Source organism: Sceloporus occidentalis, unplaced genomic scaffold, assembly GCF_023333645.1.
Source record: "Sceloporus occidentalis isolate IW3139 unplaced genomic scaffold, rSceOcc1.0.p SCAF_3, whole genome shotgun sequence".
NCBI lineage: Eukaryota > Metazoa > Chordata > Lepidosauria > Squamata > Phrynosomatidae > Sceloporus > Sceloporus occidentalis.
Genome location: NW_028316983.1, coordinates 56,449,978 through 56,468,681, shown reverse-complemented (window position 1 = coordinate 56,468,681; position 18,704 = coordinate 56,449,978). Strand labels below are relative to the sequence as shown.

The following is an 18,704-nucleotide window of genomic DNA, read 5'->3' as shown; positions in this document are numbered from 1 at the left end:
TTGCCAGGTATCTGCCTGTTGGTTTATATTGTCTGTCTTTTGGCTGTTTGTGTTGCCTTGTTTATGCCACATTATCTGTGAAGTGAGGTTGGTTATGGTGGAGATTGTGTTGTCAATAGCATGTCCAATGCAAGCAAGGATGATAACAAAGCTGGTCTTTAATAAGTTATATTTATTCCCCCCTTATTTCACAAAGTTGTCTTATATTGAATCAGACCACTGACCCATCTGGCTCAGTACTGTTTACTTGGACTAGCAGCAGTTTCCCAAAAATATAGACAGCGACAGGTCTTTTCCATTTTACCCCAAAATGGCAAGGATTGAGCTTGGGAACTTTTTTATTTTACACGTAAAGCATGAGTTTAATTCCCAAGATGGAAATTCAAGATATTGCTACTTCTGAGTTAAAGCTGCTGTCAGGGGATAAGAGGCAAGAACAGAAATTACAGTAACTCTTACTGCAATCTATTATAGTGGGCCCTTGGTATCCACTAAGGTTTGGTTCCAGGAACTTCCATGAATAACAAAACCCGTGGAGTCTCAAGTTCCATTAAATACAATGGCACAGTCAGCTGGTGTCCCTTGTATAAAATGACAAAAGCAAGGTTTGTTTTTTGTATTTTTTACATTTTTGGAAAATTTTCAAGGTGTGGATGCTTGAATCCATGGATAAAAAAATCTGTGGATATGGAGAGCTGACTGTACTATATGTAACCTGTATGCAAAGGGATCCTGTAGCACCTTTGAAACTAAGTGAAGGAAAGAAGTTGATACCATGAGCTTTTGTAGACTTAAGCCTACTTCCTCAAATGCATCCTTGCTTAATTTACAAAAGAGAAATCTATGTCTGTCCCCAAGGACCCTGTTTGAGACTTTACAACTTCCAGTGTCATCTTGCTCCAGCCTCTTTTTCTCAGCTTCTTTCTGTCTTGACCCTGTCCGGCTCCTTTATTTTCTGGAAATAACTCTACAGTTATGTCTCACTGCCAGACTGAAGAAGACACTGAACAGTCCCAGACTGGCTTTTCACAAAGATAAAACATGAAGTGTGAAAACAAATAATATTGCACATAGTTAAAGTACCTGATCAACTGTTTGAGCTGAATGGATGCGGAAATTCACAGTTGCATTTGCAGATGGTGGAATAACATTGGACTAGAGACAAGGGAAGAAAAAAATAAGCATAAATGCAAAAGGCATTATCTTCAAGCAACAAACCACAGATGAAACATAGCAGCTTTCAAACAATTTCCATTGTTCACTAATAATTTCTGAACCCATTACATTGTCATCAGTTGGCCTGTGCCATCCTATCAATATTAAATGAAGATTGCAAATTGTATTGATAGGAAAAAAGCACACTTGTTTACACTTCTTGTTTGAAGTGTCACTGTTCTCTTCACTCTCCACTTGTAATGACACTACAAAAAGCTCTATTTTGGCTCTTTGCCAAGGGAGGGACCCAAAAGAGATGCATCCTGGAAATAAAACAGCTTGGGGGTCAGGCTGCAAATTCATTTGCCTAATCATGAATCCCTTTTAAACCATATACCCTACTTCCCACATAACTAGGACAAGCCTGAATTAAAAGGTGCAAGTCTGCCACCATCAGGTGTAGTTTGGGCTGCTTTTTAGCAAACAAGAATTATGAAGAAAGTAAGTCCAACATGCTCTTTCTCATTTCACCACCATGTGTCACTGTTTCACTAGCACACCAAGGAAAGCCACTTAGCCAAATAAGGTTTTTTTGAGGAATAGTTTTAGAGTACCTGTACTTAATTTTTAAAAAGTGTACATCTAAAAGTATCTAGTGCCAATATATCAACCCTAGGTCCCAGTGATCTGGAAACCAAGTCTGCACTTTGTGGAGAGGAACAGTGGCACGTTCTCAATACTGAACCTCTTGGTGGTCTATCAGAATGCCTAGATGGCCACATGGCAGGCTAGGAAACCGGGGAAGCTTCTCTGGCCCATCTGCCATAGTGCCTAGTTTCCCAAGGGGTGGAACCATGACAACAGAGCAACATGGGGTAGTCTCCTATCAAGATATTTTAAGCCAAGCAAGCTTTCCTGTGCTCTGCCTCTCTCCAACCCCTAAGTGGGAGAAAACTATAGATTGGTTTGCACCAAGAGAACTGTAGAAGAGCTGTGATCTCACCACTTCATTTGGTATTTAGGCAGATATGCTGACCAGCAACAATATCATCCCAAGTAGTGTAAACTTATACTGGTTATATCCAAACAATTTCAGGATCTGCCTGCTTAGTTTGTTCAACCTCTTTTCCTCCTCTTCCTTTCTACCACCTGTCACCACCAATGCCATAAACAGCTGTTTGAAAATAGTGCTATCTACTGAAGCATAGGTGAGAGAGTTGAAAATGGCTGTAGCTCCCTGTTTAATGTACTTACACTTGGAGGCAAACCAGTGGTTCTTATTCTATCAGTCTACCCAGGTGGCTATCTCATACTATATGTATATAAAAGGGAAAAGACAGAATCTACACCCTAAATTCAGGAACAGAGAATAGTCCATTTAGGAGGAGCAAATGTCACTTTAAAAAGTGACGGGGTGGGTGGTGAGGTTTGTATTCTTGTAATCTTGAGTGGTAATCTGGGAAGCCATGGTTATAGATCAGACAAATGTAGACTGTTCTCATTATGCTTTAGGGGAAATCCTGTTAATTCATAAAATGGTACCTTGACTCCTCCATGAAACATAGTGATTGCAGTAGTGGTCCGAACTAAAGCATTTGTGGTGGGTTGTTGCTCAAGAAATCTGTGTGAAGATGAAAAAGACAAACTTCTTCAAGTCCAAAAGTAAACTAATGTAGGCTTCCTTCCACAAATTAGTAACAATATTTTGGCTCAATAAACATACATTTCTCAGTTATGTTTATTGTGTTTTGCCTGAATTTCTTTACTTGAGAATTCTTGCAGTGATACATTTCCACATACAATGTATTAATTATTTTTTTAATGCTGCATGTAATATGAAATCTGGTTTCAGTTTTGTTTACATCCTTGCAAATGACTAGAACCCGAAACACATGCCTAAATGAAGCAGCTTCTAGATGCTTTGGGGGTGTAGTTTTTATATGACGAACGGCCCCAAAGTGGCTGGAAGTGCTTCGACGAAGCCCTCTGGTCTTAAAAAGGAGCAGTTTTAATCCAGCTCTTGGGTGGTGTAGTTTGGGAATGCAGGGAGCGGGCCATGCAGTTGCCACAGTCCCAGCCCAATTGTGCTCCAGAGGCTGCTCCTTCTTGGCTGTTTGCTTCATCCCTTAACTGACGGAGAAAGGAGAATACTAATCAGATTTTCACAATAATGCCAAACTGGAGTGGAAGGTTACAATAGCTCACAAGACAAAACCAGGATTCAAATTTATTTTTAACCAATAGCAGAAATGGTACAAAACAAACAAACTGAGGCCTGTTACAGACTGCCAAAATAAAGCTGCTTCGGGTCTCTTTGGAGGTATGCTGTTTAAATGATGCATGCACCCTAAGAATCTGGAAGCTGCATCAAAGTTGCACTCCAGTGCTTAGGACTGGAGTGTGGCTTTGGCACAACTTCCAGACTCTTAGGACCCATGCATCATTTAAACAGCATACCTCCAAAGAGACCCGAAGCAGCCTTATTTTGGCAGTCTGTAACAGGCCCATATTTCAGCAGAGATAAATGTAAGCTTCTATATTCTCATGAGCACCATTAGCCATCAAATGTTTGCAATGTGGTATCTAGTGCCTCTTCCTTTTCTGAACCTTGCTTGGAACTTTGGGATTTCTCTCTCCATGTATGGTTGATGTTGCAGAATTTTGAGCATAATATGAAAGCCATCTTCAAACGTCTGTCATATAGGAGGAGGATCAAGCCTTTTCTTTTGCTATTCCAGAGGGTATGACTCAAAGTAATGGATCCCAATTACAAGAAAGGAGAGTCCAACTTATTATTAGAAATAATATCAGTAAGAGGTATTCAAAGATTACCTCAGAAAATGGTAGTCTCTCCTTCACATTTTTTAAACAGACATTGAATGGTCATCTTTTAGGAATGATGTGGATTCCTGCACTGATAAGGGGTTGGACTAGTTGACTCTTGGATATATTCCAACTCTAACCAAATTTTATGATTCTAAGTCTATGGCCACCATTTATTTGAATTAATTATATGCCAATGCATGTACAGTGGTCCCTTGCCTTACGTGGGGGATCCGTTCCAGACACACACACACCCTGCATAAGGCAAATAGTGTGTATGCTTGAGCCCCACTGAAAATAATGGGGCTCGTGCATGTCGTGTGGAGCAGTATGTACGGCGCAGGCATGCCATTACCATTTCCAACATGCGGCTTTCAGCGTAAACTGAAAGCCATGTATAGCACACCCGCATATGATGTGGGTGCACTGCACTGTATTACTTAAAGAATGATAAAATGCCTATTTACAGGTTTCTCTTAGTTGGTGTAAAACTTCAGAATAGGAATGTTAATTTAATGGTATTAAAAACAAAAATCAGCAGACAGCAGTAAAACAACTCACTTCTCCCACCCAATTCCTAATAACGTTGCACTCTAACTCTATTAAACAGACAGCCCCCAAGGGCCACTGTTGGGCCAATCCAGGGGCAGAGTATGCAGATCATGCACACCCCCAGATCCCTCTGAGGCCGGCGAATGTGGCACAAAACCAGCCGTGAAAGGCACAGTTTTTTACCACGCTTTTTCATGGCTCATTTGGGCCCACAGAAGTGGGCACTCTTGGGACCGCAGAGACTGGCTGCCACAGTTCTGTGTCGATCAAGACAGGAGTGGCCTCTGGTTAAATAAGCCCCGTCTGCTTAAATAAATGCATATTCTGCCTGTTGACCCTGTCTCAATTGCCTTCTCCTTCCCCCTTGTCTTATGTGGACAATTTTAGATTGCTATAACTTGAGGTAGGCATATATTCCCTTAAGCTCTATAAACTGCCATCCACCTTAACACTCATCCTATCAGACAGGACATTTCAGTACTTACAGAAGCATGCTCTTTCAGATTATTCATAACAAACTAAACCTATAAAGTTGCTATTTTACAAAAGCCTTATTAGGCAGCCAGGTGCACAGCCTGGCCATTCATGGGGGAACATTTCCCTCAGCAATGGCCACTTTGTTGTTGGGAAAGTAAATAACTCCACAATACCATTATTTCTAAGCCTTCTTGAAAATAGTTAAAAACAACTAAGTACCATGCCTCTTTCTTACCTGCCAACTAGAGGTGCAAACAGCCACAAATTTGACATGATAACATTGAGAGGGAACCTAAACTGAATAATGAGAGGAGAAAAAGTTAATACATACCAGAAAATCTGCTTCTAATAAGGGTGTTTTCTGACATAACATTTACCATTCGAAAGCACTGTTGAAAATGGTCTTGCAAGTTAGGAATGGTTAAGTATATGAAGCATAATCCAGACCATTTCCTCTGCATGAAACACCCCCCAACCCACTTCAGCTTTTTTAACTTCAGAAAACCATACTTTGATGCTCTATTTAAATAATGATTTATGCTTGCCTTTCAAACAAGGATTACAAATTATGCTTTAAAAGCGAGTTTGCAATCTTACTCTGGAGGAAAAGCACAAATCATAATAGACTGCTGGGTCAGATATAACAACTGCTAAACTAGTCCAGCCAGGAACTAACTGAAGCAAAATGTGATACTGCAAGAACAGATGACTGCAGCCCTTGTTCCCATAATGCTAAATATTGCTTTGGTCTTATGTTTGAACAACTGTTCACTATTTTAATTATGGATGATTATGATGTTTATAATTTTTGTAAGCTGTATTAAGCAATCCTTAATGGGGGAAAATGGCATATAAATTTCTGAATTAAGTAGTTAATAGGAAAAATTTAAAGCATGGGGGGGCAGATTCTAGAGGCCCAAGAAGCTACATATGCCTTTCCTGAACTTCAAAAGGTAGCTCTTGCGCTTGCACCACAAGTTTCTTCCCCTTTTGGGAAAGTGTCCTTCCAGTCCTAAAATAGGTCAGGTGGGCCAAAAACATGTTAAAATTGCCCACTGTGTCCCCTAGGGGTTGCATACACCTTTAAAAAAAACAGAAAAGGAAAAATCAGTGTGAAAATGCTGAAGGGCTTTGCTCAACCCCTGCTGAAAGAAAAGACTCCTGTGAACAGTATGACAGAGAAATGATGATGAAATCTATTATTTTCTCTGGTGACCTGTTCAATAGCTCCTAGAAGACCAAGAAAATGACATATCAACATGTAATTAGTACTGGCTAATAATGCTAACACTATTCATATTATGATCACTTCAGTGAAAACAAGTAAAAGGGCACAAATGGCTGAATCCTTACATCTGGTGCCAATTCCTCAAACATCTTGAGTTCAGGTCCATGACCAAACATATTTGGCATGGGATTCTGCTCCAGCCTAGAAGAAATGCAGAAGGAGAAATAAACACTCCATTGTATCGCTCTGTTTATCCAGGTTAATAACGAATGTATTTAAAGCGGCCTTTGATTGACAGTAGTCATAACAGTAGTATTAGTGGAATGGTAGCAGCAGTAATTTTTTTCTGCTTAGAGAACTAAGTTTTGTAAACAACACTTCAGATGGCAAATCCTGCCTAGATAGACTTGCAATCTAATACTTCCATGAAATAAATAAGCAAATTACAAAACAAAGATGACACATATGAATTAAATATTTCAGTTGTTTTCATGTGGCTTCAGGTTGTTTTTGACATATGATGACTCTAAGGCCACCTTATCAGAGGTTTTTCTCAGCAAGATTTGTTCTGAAGGGGTTTGCCATTGCCTTCCCCCAAGACTGAAAGAGTATGACTAGCCCAAGGTTACCCAGCAGGTTTTCATGGCCAAGTAGAGATCTGAACCCTAGTCTTCAGAGTCATAGTCCAGTGGTCAAACCACCACACCACACTGGCTACATGTGAAAGGTGTCCCCCATCCTATATCTGTGCATTTCATTTTTCTGCCCTAAGTGCAGTACCTTACATTTCTCTGTGTTGAATTTCATTTTGTTAGCTTTGGCCTAGCTTTCTAGTCTATTCAGATCATTTTGAATGTTGATCCTGTCCTCTGGAGTATTAGTTATTCCTCCTAATTTGGTGTCATCTGCAAATTTGATAAGTATGCTCCCAATTCTGTCATCCAGGTCATTGATAAAGATATTGAATAGCACTGGGCCCAGGACAGAGCCCTGTGGGGCCCCACTGGTCACTTCTCTCCAGGATGAAAAGGAGCCATTGTTGAGCACCCTTTGGGTTCCGTCGGTCAACTAATTACAGATCCATTTAACAGTTACTTTGTCTAGCCCACATTTTACAAGCTTGTTTGCAAGAATGTCATGGGAAACCTTGTCAAATGCTTTACTGAAATCAAGATATACTATATCCACAGCATTCCCTTCTATAGTTCTATGTACTATAAAATAAACCTTTATCTTTTCTATTGTAACAGGTTCCTAAATGCATTTCTTAAAAAACCAAACATACATATTTTATATCGCTTTCTGGAAGTCTGAAAACACTGGCAGTATGTCCACAACGACATACAAGCTATTTTTCACCCTATTACAGGTGTTATAGGCTATATTTCAGAGGAATGAAGTAGCAAAACCACTTCTTAGTATTCTTTGTCCAAGAAAATTCTATGAAATTCATGGGGTCACCATAAATTGACAAGGCAACTTAAAGACACATACACGCACACACATTTTACTAAGGAAATGGAAGCAGTGTCCTCTCAGATGAGAGGCAAAAATTATTTGGAATATGGTCTCTGCATACATGTCTAAGGGGTCATGCAGACAGGGCAAAAACAGTGGCCATAGGCCTCTCCCAACCTGATCATGCCGGGACTGTGGCAACTGCACAGGCACAGCCTGATCTGGGCCACTGCCACAGTCCTGATATGCCTTGACAAGCTTATAATCTAAAATTCTACAATACTGGAATGACAACAGATTTGCACCATGAACTGTTAACACTATTCTATTGCTAGGGCTTATCTAACCAGATATTCACATTCCTAAGGCCATCCAGTTACATTTATTCAGAGACATAGTCTCGTTAGTTTCAAGTATCAGTACACAAAGGGATCTTGTAGCATCTTTGAGACTAACTGTGGCCTATTACAGACTGCCAAAATAAAGCTGCTTCGGGTCTCTTTGGAGGTATGCTGTTTAAATGATGCATGCATCCTAAGAATCCGGAAGCTGCACCAAAGCTGCACTCCAGTGCTTAGGAATGGAGTGTGGCTTTGGCGCGACCTCCAGACTCTTAGGACCCATGCATCATTTAAATAGCATACCTCCAAAGAGACCCGAAGCAGCTTTATTTTGGCAGTCTGTAACAGGCCTGTGTGAAAGAAGTTGTAGCATAAATGCCATTCTGGCTAGGATATATGATTTTGTATTTGTGGATGCCATGTCTTGGAGGGTGGAGGAGAGTCAGCATAGTTTACAATTGCACAACCTGTTATAGAACTGGTAGTACAGGCTTTTTACAACCAGTTGCATAAGCAGTAACACACCTAGAGGCCAAAACAACAACTGGAAAAATCAAGGGCATAGCCATGTTAGTCTGGAATATGGGTACCCAAAGGGATCCTGTAGCCCCTTTGAGACTAATTGTTGAAAGAAGTGGTAGCATGCATTTTGGTAGATTAGATCTACTTCCTCAAATTTGTAGAGTGAACTACTGCCCAGGAAGGACCTTTATACTTAGACTGCCTGAGTAGCCACAGAAATGCAAAACTTGTGGGTATAGTGATGAGGTGACAACTTCAGTTTTAAGAGACAAGGGCAGGAGGAAGGATACTGCCTCAGGCCAGGGTGGGTAGATGACCATATGAAAGTGTGGGAAATTATAACACTGTTTAACACTCCAGCCTCATGAAGATGCTCTTGGCCAGTTTATTACATCTCCTTTCTGGTTCCCATCTTACACACACCACAGTCGAAAACTCCCTCCACCATTCATCTGGTCATCCACCCACCCTGGCCTTACCTGGAAAGAAGTTCTAACTGAACCTAAGGGGACTTTCATTTGAGTAGACATAAATCACATTGTTTTAGAAATCTGCTACCGGGACAGATAACAACAACAACAACAACTATTTATATCCTGCCTTTCTCCTGGTATAGGGACTCCCTAAACACTGACCTGGACATTGCTTCAGAAAGAATACCAATGCTTGTCCTCTTAGGTGGTGCAGAAGAATGGCCTGGCACTGACGTCACACCGAAATGTGCTGTAATTGCACCCTTTTCTGTGATGGCTATTCTGATAAGTGGAGGAAAATGCATTAATGAAATCCACAGCAGGTTTTTTCTCTATCAAATATGCCTCTTTTGATAATCAGGTCTAGCATTTGCCACTTTACTGATGATTCTATTTAGAATATTTTTATCTACTCAAAAAATAAAAACACACAAAAAGTGTGTATCATGCTTGTCGTTTTTGATCAGTTCACAACACTGCTATGCTGTGTAACACAATAGGAACTATAATAATTCTTTTCTGGTCCGCTCAAAACAGAAAAACCTCACACCTGTTTGAAATCCAATGACTCCATTGCCCATTTATCCTGCTCCTTTCAGTAATATGGATGAGCCTTTTAAAACGAATACCAGTATCCCCAAAACAGGACTCCAAATGCATACATATTATTCCATTTGTTTTTATTAAACACCCTCGAGCTGATCCCAACCCATGGAGACCCTGTGGATGAGACATCTCCAAGACTTCCTGTAAACTCATACTTGTACTTGCAAACTAATACTTGCAAACTCCTTAATAAAGTCTATCCATCTAGCATGAGGCCTCCCTCTCTTTCTACCTCCCTCCACTTTTCTAGCATTGTTGTTTTTTCCAATGAGTCATGCCTTCTCATGATGTGTCCAAAGTATGACAGCCTCAGTTTTGTCATCATGGCTTCCATGGAGATTTCTGGCTTGATCTGTTCTAGGACCCATTTGTTTGTCTTCTTGGCTGGAATCATTTTGACTAAGTATATTTCTGTGGTCAGTCATTTATATTTATCATAAAGCAAGATGGGGTGCACTATACATTTTTAACACTCTAGAGAAGGGCCAAACAAAGGGTAGATAAGAATCTACTGTTAGATAATGTCTGAATTATTTGCATTTCATCAGGCATGGCTTCCAGCTCCCTATTGTTTCATAAGAGTAACAGTAACATTTCTTGTGGTAAACTTACTTACAGAGCTACAGGTTTCTCTATTCCTGTGACGATCCCATCATAGATGAAGCTTCCCTCATCAAGCAGGAAAGCAAGTTTTACCCCTCTAGATTCCAGCTCAGCCACAATCTTTTTTGCTCCTTTTTGACCACCTATCTGAAAAAAAAAACCATAACAAGATCTCATGATATCAAGCCACTATCGTACTATTTTGCATCAGGTAGCAGCAAGCATCCAATGCTACATTAGAAAAAGGCAACTACTATAAAGTTATCTTCGACTGGAAAGACCATTATGCCTCAAGCCACTTGTATCAAAAATGTAGAATCTAAATGAACTGTACAGGTTCATTCTAAGAACTACTAAAATCCTGCACCCAACATGCAAACTGTGGCACTGAATGCCACAAGTATGGTGGATATTGTATGTCATAAAAATACCTCTTCATCATGCCCAAGGCCAATATAGAAACTTCTTTGTGGCCGGTAATTTCGTCTCAGTAAGAATTCCAGTGCATGTAGAATCCCCTGTGGAATGCAAACAGATCAATCAATAATTTATTATGATGGTCACAGACCATCATAAAAAGAGAGATGGTTTTTACCATAAATTACATAAAACAGAATAACATGAAGAACAACAAACACATAAACATTACATTAAATAATAAAAGAGAAAAAGGGTAAGCTTCACTCTCCATGAATTTCTCTAAATTGTTTTTAAATATGTCCAAGTTAATGGCCATCTCTACATCTTATGGGACATTACATTTCATGCATATCTGCCTCTCATAAACATTTTGCATTCTCCAAAAGGTAAATTTACAATGCATATACCATGACAGAGTTTTTGTTATCCAGTGTTCCTCTTCCATATATGAACCCATTATGCTCCTCAGCAGAGAAAGGGTCACTAACATCCCAGCCTTCAGGGGAAGCTGGAACTACATCTATATGTGCAAGCAACATGTAGGGCTGCAGTTGAGAGTTAGACCCTTGGATGGTAAACAGGTGACTATATCCTCCAATAACTTCATGATGAATGAATGTTGCAGAAAACACTCCAGGAAAGGCTAGAGGTAAAAGAAAAATAAGAAAAATACTTAGGATTGTTTAAAATGTTGAACCTATGATCTGGATACACCGGTGAGGGGAGACAGTTCAGATGTATTCAGTAAAGTTTTAAATCTTTTACAATTCATGTGAGATAATGATTAACTGAAGGACAAAGGAGAAGAATACTCCACAACTCTCCTGCCTCCACACCCTACCATCATATCCAATGTGGGAAATATATTTTGAAAAAGTATAAACAACTCTGCATTTACAGATTTCCTTTTCTGTTGCCAGACTTCTGTAACATCTGGAAAAACCAGCACACAGCTACAACAATGAAAATAACTACCTGCTTTCTTATCTGCCCCAAAAACACTCTTGAAAACAAGAAAGCAAAGTTGTCACTATCTCAGCCACCAATGAAAAAGTTCTGATTTTTGAAATACTTTGGATTTCAGAATTCCAGAGAAGGGAAACATAACCTGTAATTTAATTCACTTGCATATAACAGCTGTAGTTCTTGCACACAGCATTTAATATAATTTGAATTAATAAAAGCTGACTGAATGTTCAAAGGCCTTTACATCTATGATTTTACCAAGCACATTTCTATAGAGTGCGAATACCTCCTTATCACTACATTGCAGGTGAAGAGCTGAGGTTAAGAAAGAGTGACCTACTTATATCAGTCTTATACATACCTATCTAAAACAATTTAGGAATAGAGTTCAGACAATTTTTGGTTATGCTCTCATATTCTTAAAATTATATATTTTTAAATATAATTTGAAATTCAAGATTAAAACAATGATTTGTATAGTAATGTTATGCATGGAGACCTGCAAAAGAAGGAATTTAATGTTAAAAATAATAGATTAACCAAGCCAGGAGAGGAAGTATTAAATTCGTGTTTTGTCATTTTATATCCATGTTTGTTAAAGTTGTCTTTATTGATTTTTTTTCATGTTTGTTGTTTGAATTTAATGAATTTATTTTTTAAAAAAACTATTCTTAAGCTGCAATCCTATATACATTTATTGTGGAATTGAATTCAATAGGATTTGGTTGTTGTTATTGTTGTCTGCTGTCAAGTTGACTGATTTATAGAAACCTTATGAATTTGTTGTAACAACCGGGAGCCCCAGTCATCACACTCATGTCTTGCAAACTCAGGGTTGTGGCTTTCTTGATTGAATCAATCCACCTGCAGTACTGTACAATCTCCCTCTTTTCACATTGCTTTCCAATATCAGGTAATCTCATAATAAATTCAAAGTATGACAGCCTCAGTTTAGCCATCTTCACTTCTAGTGAAAGTTTAGGATTTGCCCAACTACTTAAACATATAGGATTGTGCTGTTAGCAACTATTCTACACCAAGGTGGGTTACAGACCGCCGAAATACGGCGGTCTGCTGCCGTCGCCGGTTGCTGTCTCCTTCTTGCGGCCCGGAAGAGACACTGCGAGGTGCTAGTTGCGCACTCATGGCGTCACTTCCGCCGCATGACGTGCGGACGCAGAGTGTCCGTTATGTTAAAATGGCGGCGGCCGTGTGGAACGGCCGCCACCATTTGTTACGGACTCAGTCCGTGCTAGGGTTAGGGGCGTCTGGAAGAGACGCCCCTTTCTAACCCTAGCACGGACTGAGTCCGTCCTAGGGTGCCCGTTTGTAACGGGCCCAACTTTCCTATGCTACATGAACTTTCCCACAACTTTTCTGAGCTCAGTCTGCGTGTTGATGCAGTGTATCTACATACATCTTTGCATCACAACTGATCTGTAGTCAGATCAAAGTCTGATTTTTTTAAAAAATCTTCTAAACTTTAGGATATATGGAGCTGCCATTAATTCATCTAGTTCAGCACTGAATGTCTATGACCAGAGAAAGAACCTTTGTCCTTGCAGATGTTTTGGGTTTTAACTTCCAGAAAGCATAGCTAATAGTAAAGTGCAGCAGTTCTGCACTCCTAAAGTGACCGGCAGAAGCTCTCCAGGATTTCAGACAGATCTACTTGGTCATGCTGGAGAACAAACCGGACATCTCCTGTATGCAAAAAAAATGCTCTGAGGAGCTGTAGCCCTTCTGTATAATCAATCACACAGTGATAAATATAATTTAGAAAAAATATTTAATATAAAAACTTAATACATTACATATATATATTTTAAAAAGGCTTTACAACTGCTTCAGTTAATTAAGCAGCAGTATTCTATTCAGTACCAAATCTATCTTTTGTCATTTGCACTTTACTGAATAATAAATCTCATTTTGTCAGTTTACTACTTCAGTCATATCAAGTAAAAATTATAACAACGATAATGAATTCCAAGCACTCTTTAACCATACAACAATCAGATCTTCTGTGTTACACATGCCATTCTCTCTGTCAAAATAATAACCTAAAGTCAAATACCTTTGCGAATATATGGCTCAAATTCTGCCAGGGCTGTTATATTCTGATCATCTTCAGAGAAGGAGACTGTTTGTATTCTGATAGCACCTTACATAAAATACAAGAGAAGAGATTTTGAGGTTTTCTCAGACAGGCAAAGTGCTACATTACAACAATACAGCTTTTAAATAGTTTATTTTTTTAATCACAATTTCTCATAGAACCCCTAGAAACCTATGGAAACTTAGGTTTTCTGGGAAACCCTGGTTGAAAAACACTGTGATAAGCCATAAGCATAACAAACACTGAAGCTGGGCCAGCAGTGCAGAAAAAGGATTAAAGTATAGTTAAAGGGTGGTTGCAAAATGAAGGCAAGCTATAACTTTCCTGTCTTGAATTACCAGAACAAACAGAAACAGACACAAAGACTTTGAAGAAATGAGTAATTTTTCGCCTCATTTCATCTTTGCACTTGTGGCTTTGCAAACTAACTTGATACAGTTACATGGTGGCTGAAAATCTATATTCACAGTCCCCCAAAAACATTCTTTAAAGGCCTAAAAATACAGAATTACAATATATCATTTTATTTCTTATTGTGTGTTTTACATTAGTAAAGCACTATTCAATAATAAAACAGGTATCTACCAGAATGGTTCACCAACTAATATAGACAGCGCGCATGGAGGACAGATTGGCAAAACTTGTACTTACCACACCTTCCTAATTGAAACAGTGTGAAAGGAGAAAGGATTTTTTGCAGATGTCCTAACCACAAAGGAGGCTGAGGTACCACAAAACGAAGGACATTTGAGAAAAATAGAGGGCATCACAAAATAAAATCTAAAAACCCTCCTAGAAATATAAAGACATGCTTCTTAGTCATATTGAAAATGGGGGACATTTTGAAATTCCTCTTGGACAGGTGGCAATGGAGGACATATGCTGGAAAAGGAGGACATCTCGTCACCCTGGATTTTTCATATTCAGCTTTCTCACACAGAATGTTGTTTCCCCCTTGATCACACACTTCTGTGGGTTTGGCTGAGGAGGAGCAAGTAAAGAAGACAGGTGTGTATTTAATGGGACCACCTGAAAAAAATGGAGTAAGGGATCCTCCACCTTTAACAGATGAGTAGAAGAGGACATTTCAGAAGGCATAGCTTGCATGACAAGTCAAACCTGTAGAAATTACGTCCGCACAAGTTGGCTGCAATAATAATCATATTTATTTGGAGGCTAACTCAATCAAACTCAGTATGATTTCATATGAAGAAAGAAATGGCCTAAATCTAAGTGTTGGTTCCAAATAGAATGGGGCCAAATCAATAGGAACTCATATAAGTGCCGAGTAAGGCTGCATTTACACTGTACAAATCATGCAGTTCAACACCAATTTAACTGCCATGGCTCCATCCTACAGAATCCTGGCATTTGTAGTTTTGTGGTTTGAGCACTGGACTCAGGAGAGCAGGGTACAAATCCTGGCTGAGATGTTGGGCAAGTCACACTCTCTCAGCCTCAGAAGATGGCAATGGCAAACCCCTTCTGAAGAAACTTGCCAAGAAACCCCCATGATGGTTTCACCTTAGGTTTGCCATAAATCGGAAACTACTTGAAAGCGCACAACTAAAACACCAACACTCTTTGGGAGAGAATGCTAAAGACCTCGCACAACTAGAAATCCTAGGATTCCACAGGATGGAGCTGCAGCACTTAAAGTGGTGTCAAACTGCATTATTTCTACAATGTAGATGCACCCTAAGTCTCTACTGACTCAGTAGATCTGCTTTAGTTAATAATTGGACTGAAGCCAATGTGTTTATAATAGTAGCATTAATGTGGAATACACCCTTATCTTTCCTTTTGGAAATGTAATATGGGAAGAAATACACTTTCCTGTTGTTGTTGTTGTTGTTGTTGTTGTTGTGTGCCTTCCAGTCGTTTCCGACTTATGGTGACTCTAAGGCAACCCTATCCTAGGGTTTCTTTGGCAAGTTTCTTCAGAGGGGAAGTTGCTTGCCATGGCCATCTTCTGAGGCTGAGAGAGTGTGACTTGCTCAAGGTCACCCAGTGGGTTTACAGGGCTTCCTCCCGACCTTCTTCAGTACTTCTGTCAGTTTTTAAACAGAAACATACAGATATATTCCTTGAAGCTCATTTTGGGAGAAAGGTGGGCAATAACTCCCAGAAAGAAAGATAGACTGATAGACAGACAGACAGACTGCTTGATAAATAGACAGACAAACAGATAGATAGACTGATTGGTGATAGATAGATAGATAGATAGATAGACAGAAAGATAGATAGATAGGTTAATAGGAAGACTGATAGAGAGATGATAGATAGAAAGTCTGACTGATAGATATATTGACTGACAGATAGATAAATAGATAGATAGACTTACAGATAGACTGATAGACAGACTGATATAGATAGATAAATAGACTGATAGAAAGATAGATGATAGATAAAGATTGCCTGATAGATTGGCAGACAGATGAGATAGATAGACTATTATTATTATTATTATTATTATTTTCTTATATCCCGTCTTTCTCCCAGCATAAGGACTCAAGGCGGTGTCCCAGTCAGACAGACAAACAGACTGATATAGATAGATTGATAGAAAGAGACAGATAGAGTGATAGATAGATAGATGAAATTGGTTGATTAATTGATTGACAGATATAGGTAGGTAGACAGACGGGCAGCTAGCTCCTCCTCAGCTGGCTCCCCGGCTGCCTTCCCTGGCTGTTCTGAGTAGTCTCTGCCTCGTGGAGCCTGTTCCCATCCTGAGGGGGCCATTGACTTCTTTGCTCGTCGTCCTGCTCCTCCTTCCGTTTTACCTCGGAGGGCTTCCTTGAGCTCCTGCCTCTCCTGGGGAGAGAAGGCAGGCCCAGCCAGGCGCGGCTTCCGAAGCGCAGCAGGGGCCTCCGCCGTCGGGGGCCGGCGGGTGCCATAAGTCCGGGCCAGGGCCACCGCCATCAGGGCAGCCGCCGCCCCGCAGAGGCCCAGCCCCAGCAGCCACAAGAGCCCGCGCAGACTGGGACGCAGCGGCGCCATTTTGTCGCCTCCCGCTCTGCTTCTAGAGAGAGAGAGAGAGAGAGAGAGAGGCGGCCTCTCGTTAATCAGTAATGAAGCGGTTATTATTCACCACCGCACTGCAGGGATAATCCGCTTCGAGAGCGCTTTAACTGCCATGGCTCACTGCTATGGAATTCTGGGAACTGCAGTGTATCTGTCTGTCCGTCTCAGTCCACAAGGAGAGATGGGATAATAATAATCTGAATTTTTAAAAGGTTTTGTTAACCACCTTGAGTCTCATTATTGAGAGAAAGGTGGATGTAATCTTATAATATAAACTAATTTACCTGTGAACCGCCTTGAGCCCCTTCTGGAAGAAAGGATGCCTACAAATGAAATAAATAGCATAAACGATAACAATGATAACAAATGTCTGAATCGTCCTCATCATCATCGTCATTATTTTAAAAGCACAAGTATTCTAGTTTTTGTCTCCTGCAGCACTCTTCTTGATGCTGAAAACATAGAGGGGATAAAGTTTTTAGTGCAAGATAAGGTAGAAAATCAATTAGCAATAGAAAATGATTAGAAAATCATGATTCAGACACTAATCCTTTAGGGAGGGGTTAAAGTTGTCAGCCAGGGAGCTCTAGTGGCTTCCCATAGTGCAAACCCCAAGATTGACGAAGATCTTGCCATGACAGTTAAAATGGAAGCAAACTGCTATGAATGTAGTGTGAAAGGATCATTGCTAAAACCTGGGCCTCCAAGCTCAGGGCTGAATCAAACTCAGCCTGTGTTTTTAGGAGTGTAACCCCATCTAACTCAGGCTGAATCCCTATTGCATGATCTGTTTTTCAGTTACCTCTCAGTCTTCTGTTCTGAATGCTGAACATGTCTAACTCCTTCCACTATTCTGTTTTATTTCCCAGACCTTTTATCATGTTGGTCTCCTTTCCTTGAGCCCATTCCAGAATACTGATACCCTTGAACTAGTGCTGAGAACACAGTGCTCCAGGGAAAGTCTGAACAAAGCAGAATGGAACAGTTCTGTTACTTCCCTTAATTAGTCTGATAGAATTAAGTTGATTCATTTGTTTATCAGTAGAACCAGCTAAAAGTCAGACTCTGAATCACCGAAACCAACTAAGGCTAGGTGTTAAGCACACGCTTCAAAAACTAGGATGTGAAAGAAAAGGAAAATCTTTCTTGAGCTTAACGAAAAACTCTTCTGCAATTTTTAAGGATAGAGGAATCATAAAATATGGAAATTTTTATATACACAAAACCCATAAAAGAATCAGCAGCAGCTCAACTGGATGGCAATACATTTGCTTAATAGAGAGGAGTATATCCCTAACACATTGTTAGTATAGACTTAAGTGAGGCATTTGCTGGGCCGAGGGAGAAGCATGCATATTTGCGGTGCAAATATTTATTGTGTCATGACAACAGGTTGGCCAACTACTGTGCATATAATGCTGTGATGGTGTTACACATACTTGTGGCAAACTAAACAGTTTAGTAATTTACATAGATTAGGCAAATGTTGGGTTGTTGTTGTTGTTTGCATGAATATATCCTAAATGTTTGTGAGGGTGATAGAGAACAGGTATTAGGCCTCCCTGACATTTGAAGAAGGGTCCTATTGTATGCTGCAACCTGCCTTAAGAAACATAAACACCTTCCTCATCTTCCCTGCCTTCACTGTGGGGCATTTCATTTTTTACCAGTGTTCAGCCTGTAAATGGTTAGTGGTAGTGATGATGATGATGATGATGATGATGGTGATAATGATAATTTACTTCCCGCCTCTCCTGAAGATGCAGGCAGGATGCTGTTATAAAGATGCTGTTGTAAAGGTGCAAATCTCCCCTAGCCTGTAGTTATTTGCATTGAGATTACCCTGTTTAACATAATTATGCAATTGTTGCTGTTAACTGCCCTCATGTCAACCTCAATGCATGTAGATCCTGTGGATGAGACATCTGCAAGACCCT

General features: G+C 39.9%; 1 protein-coding gene across 4 annotated transcripts in view; it reads right to left on the bottom strand.

The window, feature by feature from the left end:
* Window positions 1-16,774, bottom strand: part of LOC149315968 (N-fatty-acyl-amino acid synthase/hydrolase PM20D1-like) — a 59,299-nt gene extending 42,525 nt beyond the window's left edge. For 3 of the 4 annotated variants that reach the window (XR_016280426.1, XM_089514499.1, XM_089514500.1), the window contains exons 1-10: window positions 16,527-16,772; window positions 13,699-13,785; window positions 11,066-11,301; window positions 10,670-10,756; window positions 10,252-10,385; window positions 9,192-9,311; window positions 6,361-6,436; window positions 5,243-5,304; window positions 2,698-2,776; window positions 1,084-1,155 (exon numbers count right to left, since the gene is read on the bottom strand). Coding sequence is in view for 3 of the 4 variants with exons in the window: in XM_089514499.1 (XP_089370625.1) it covers window positions 1,084-1,155; window positions 2,698-2,776; window positions 5,243-5,304; window positions 6,361-6,436; window positions 9,192-9,311; window positions 10,252-10,385; window positions 10,670-10,756; window positions 11,066-11,301; window positions 13,699-13,785; window positions 16,527-16,743 (1,170 nt within the window). In the remaining variant the exon portion in view is untranslated. Of the gene's footprint in view, window positions 1-1,083; window positions 1,156-2,697; window positions 2,777-5,242; window positions 5,305-6,360; window positions 6,437-9,191; window positions 9,312-10,251; window positions 10,386-10,669; window positions 10,757-11,065; window positions 11,302-13,698; window positions 13,786-16,526 lie in introns of all 4 variants that reach the window. The other variant, XM_089514498.1, reaches the window with a different exon arrangement.
* Between the last annotated feature and the right edge of the window lie 1,930 nt (window positions 16,775-18,704).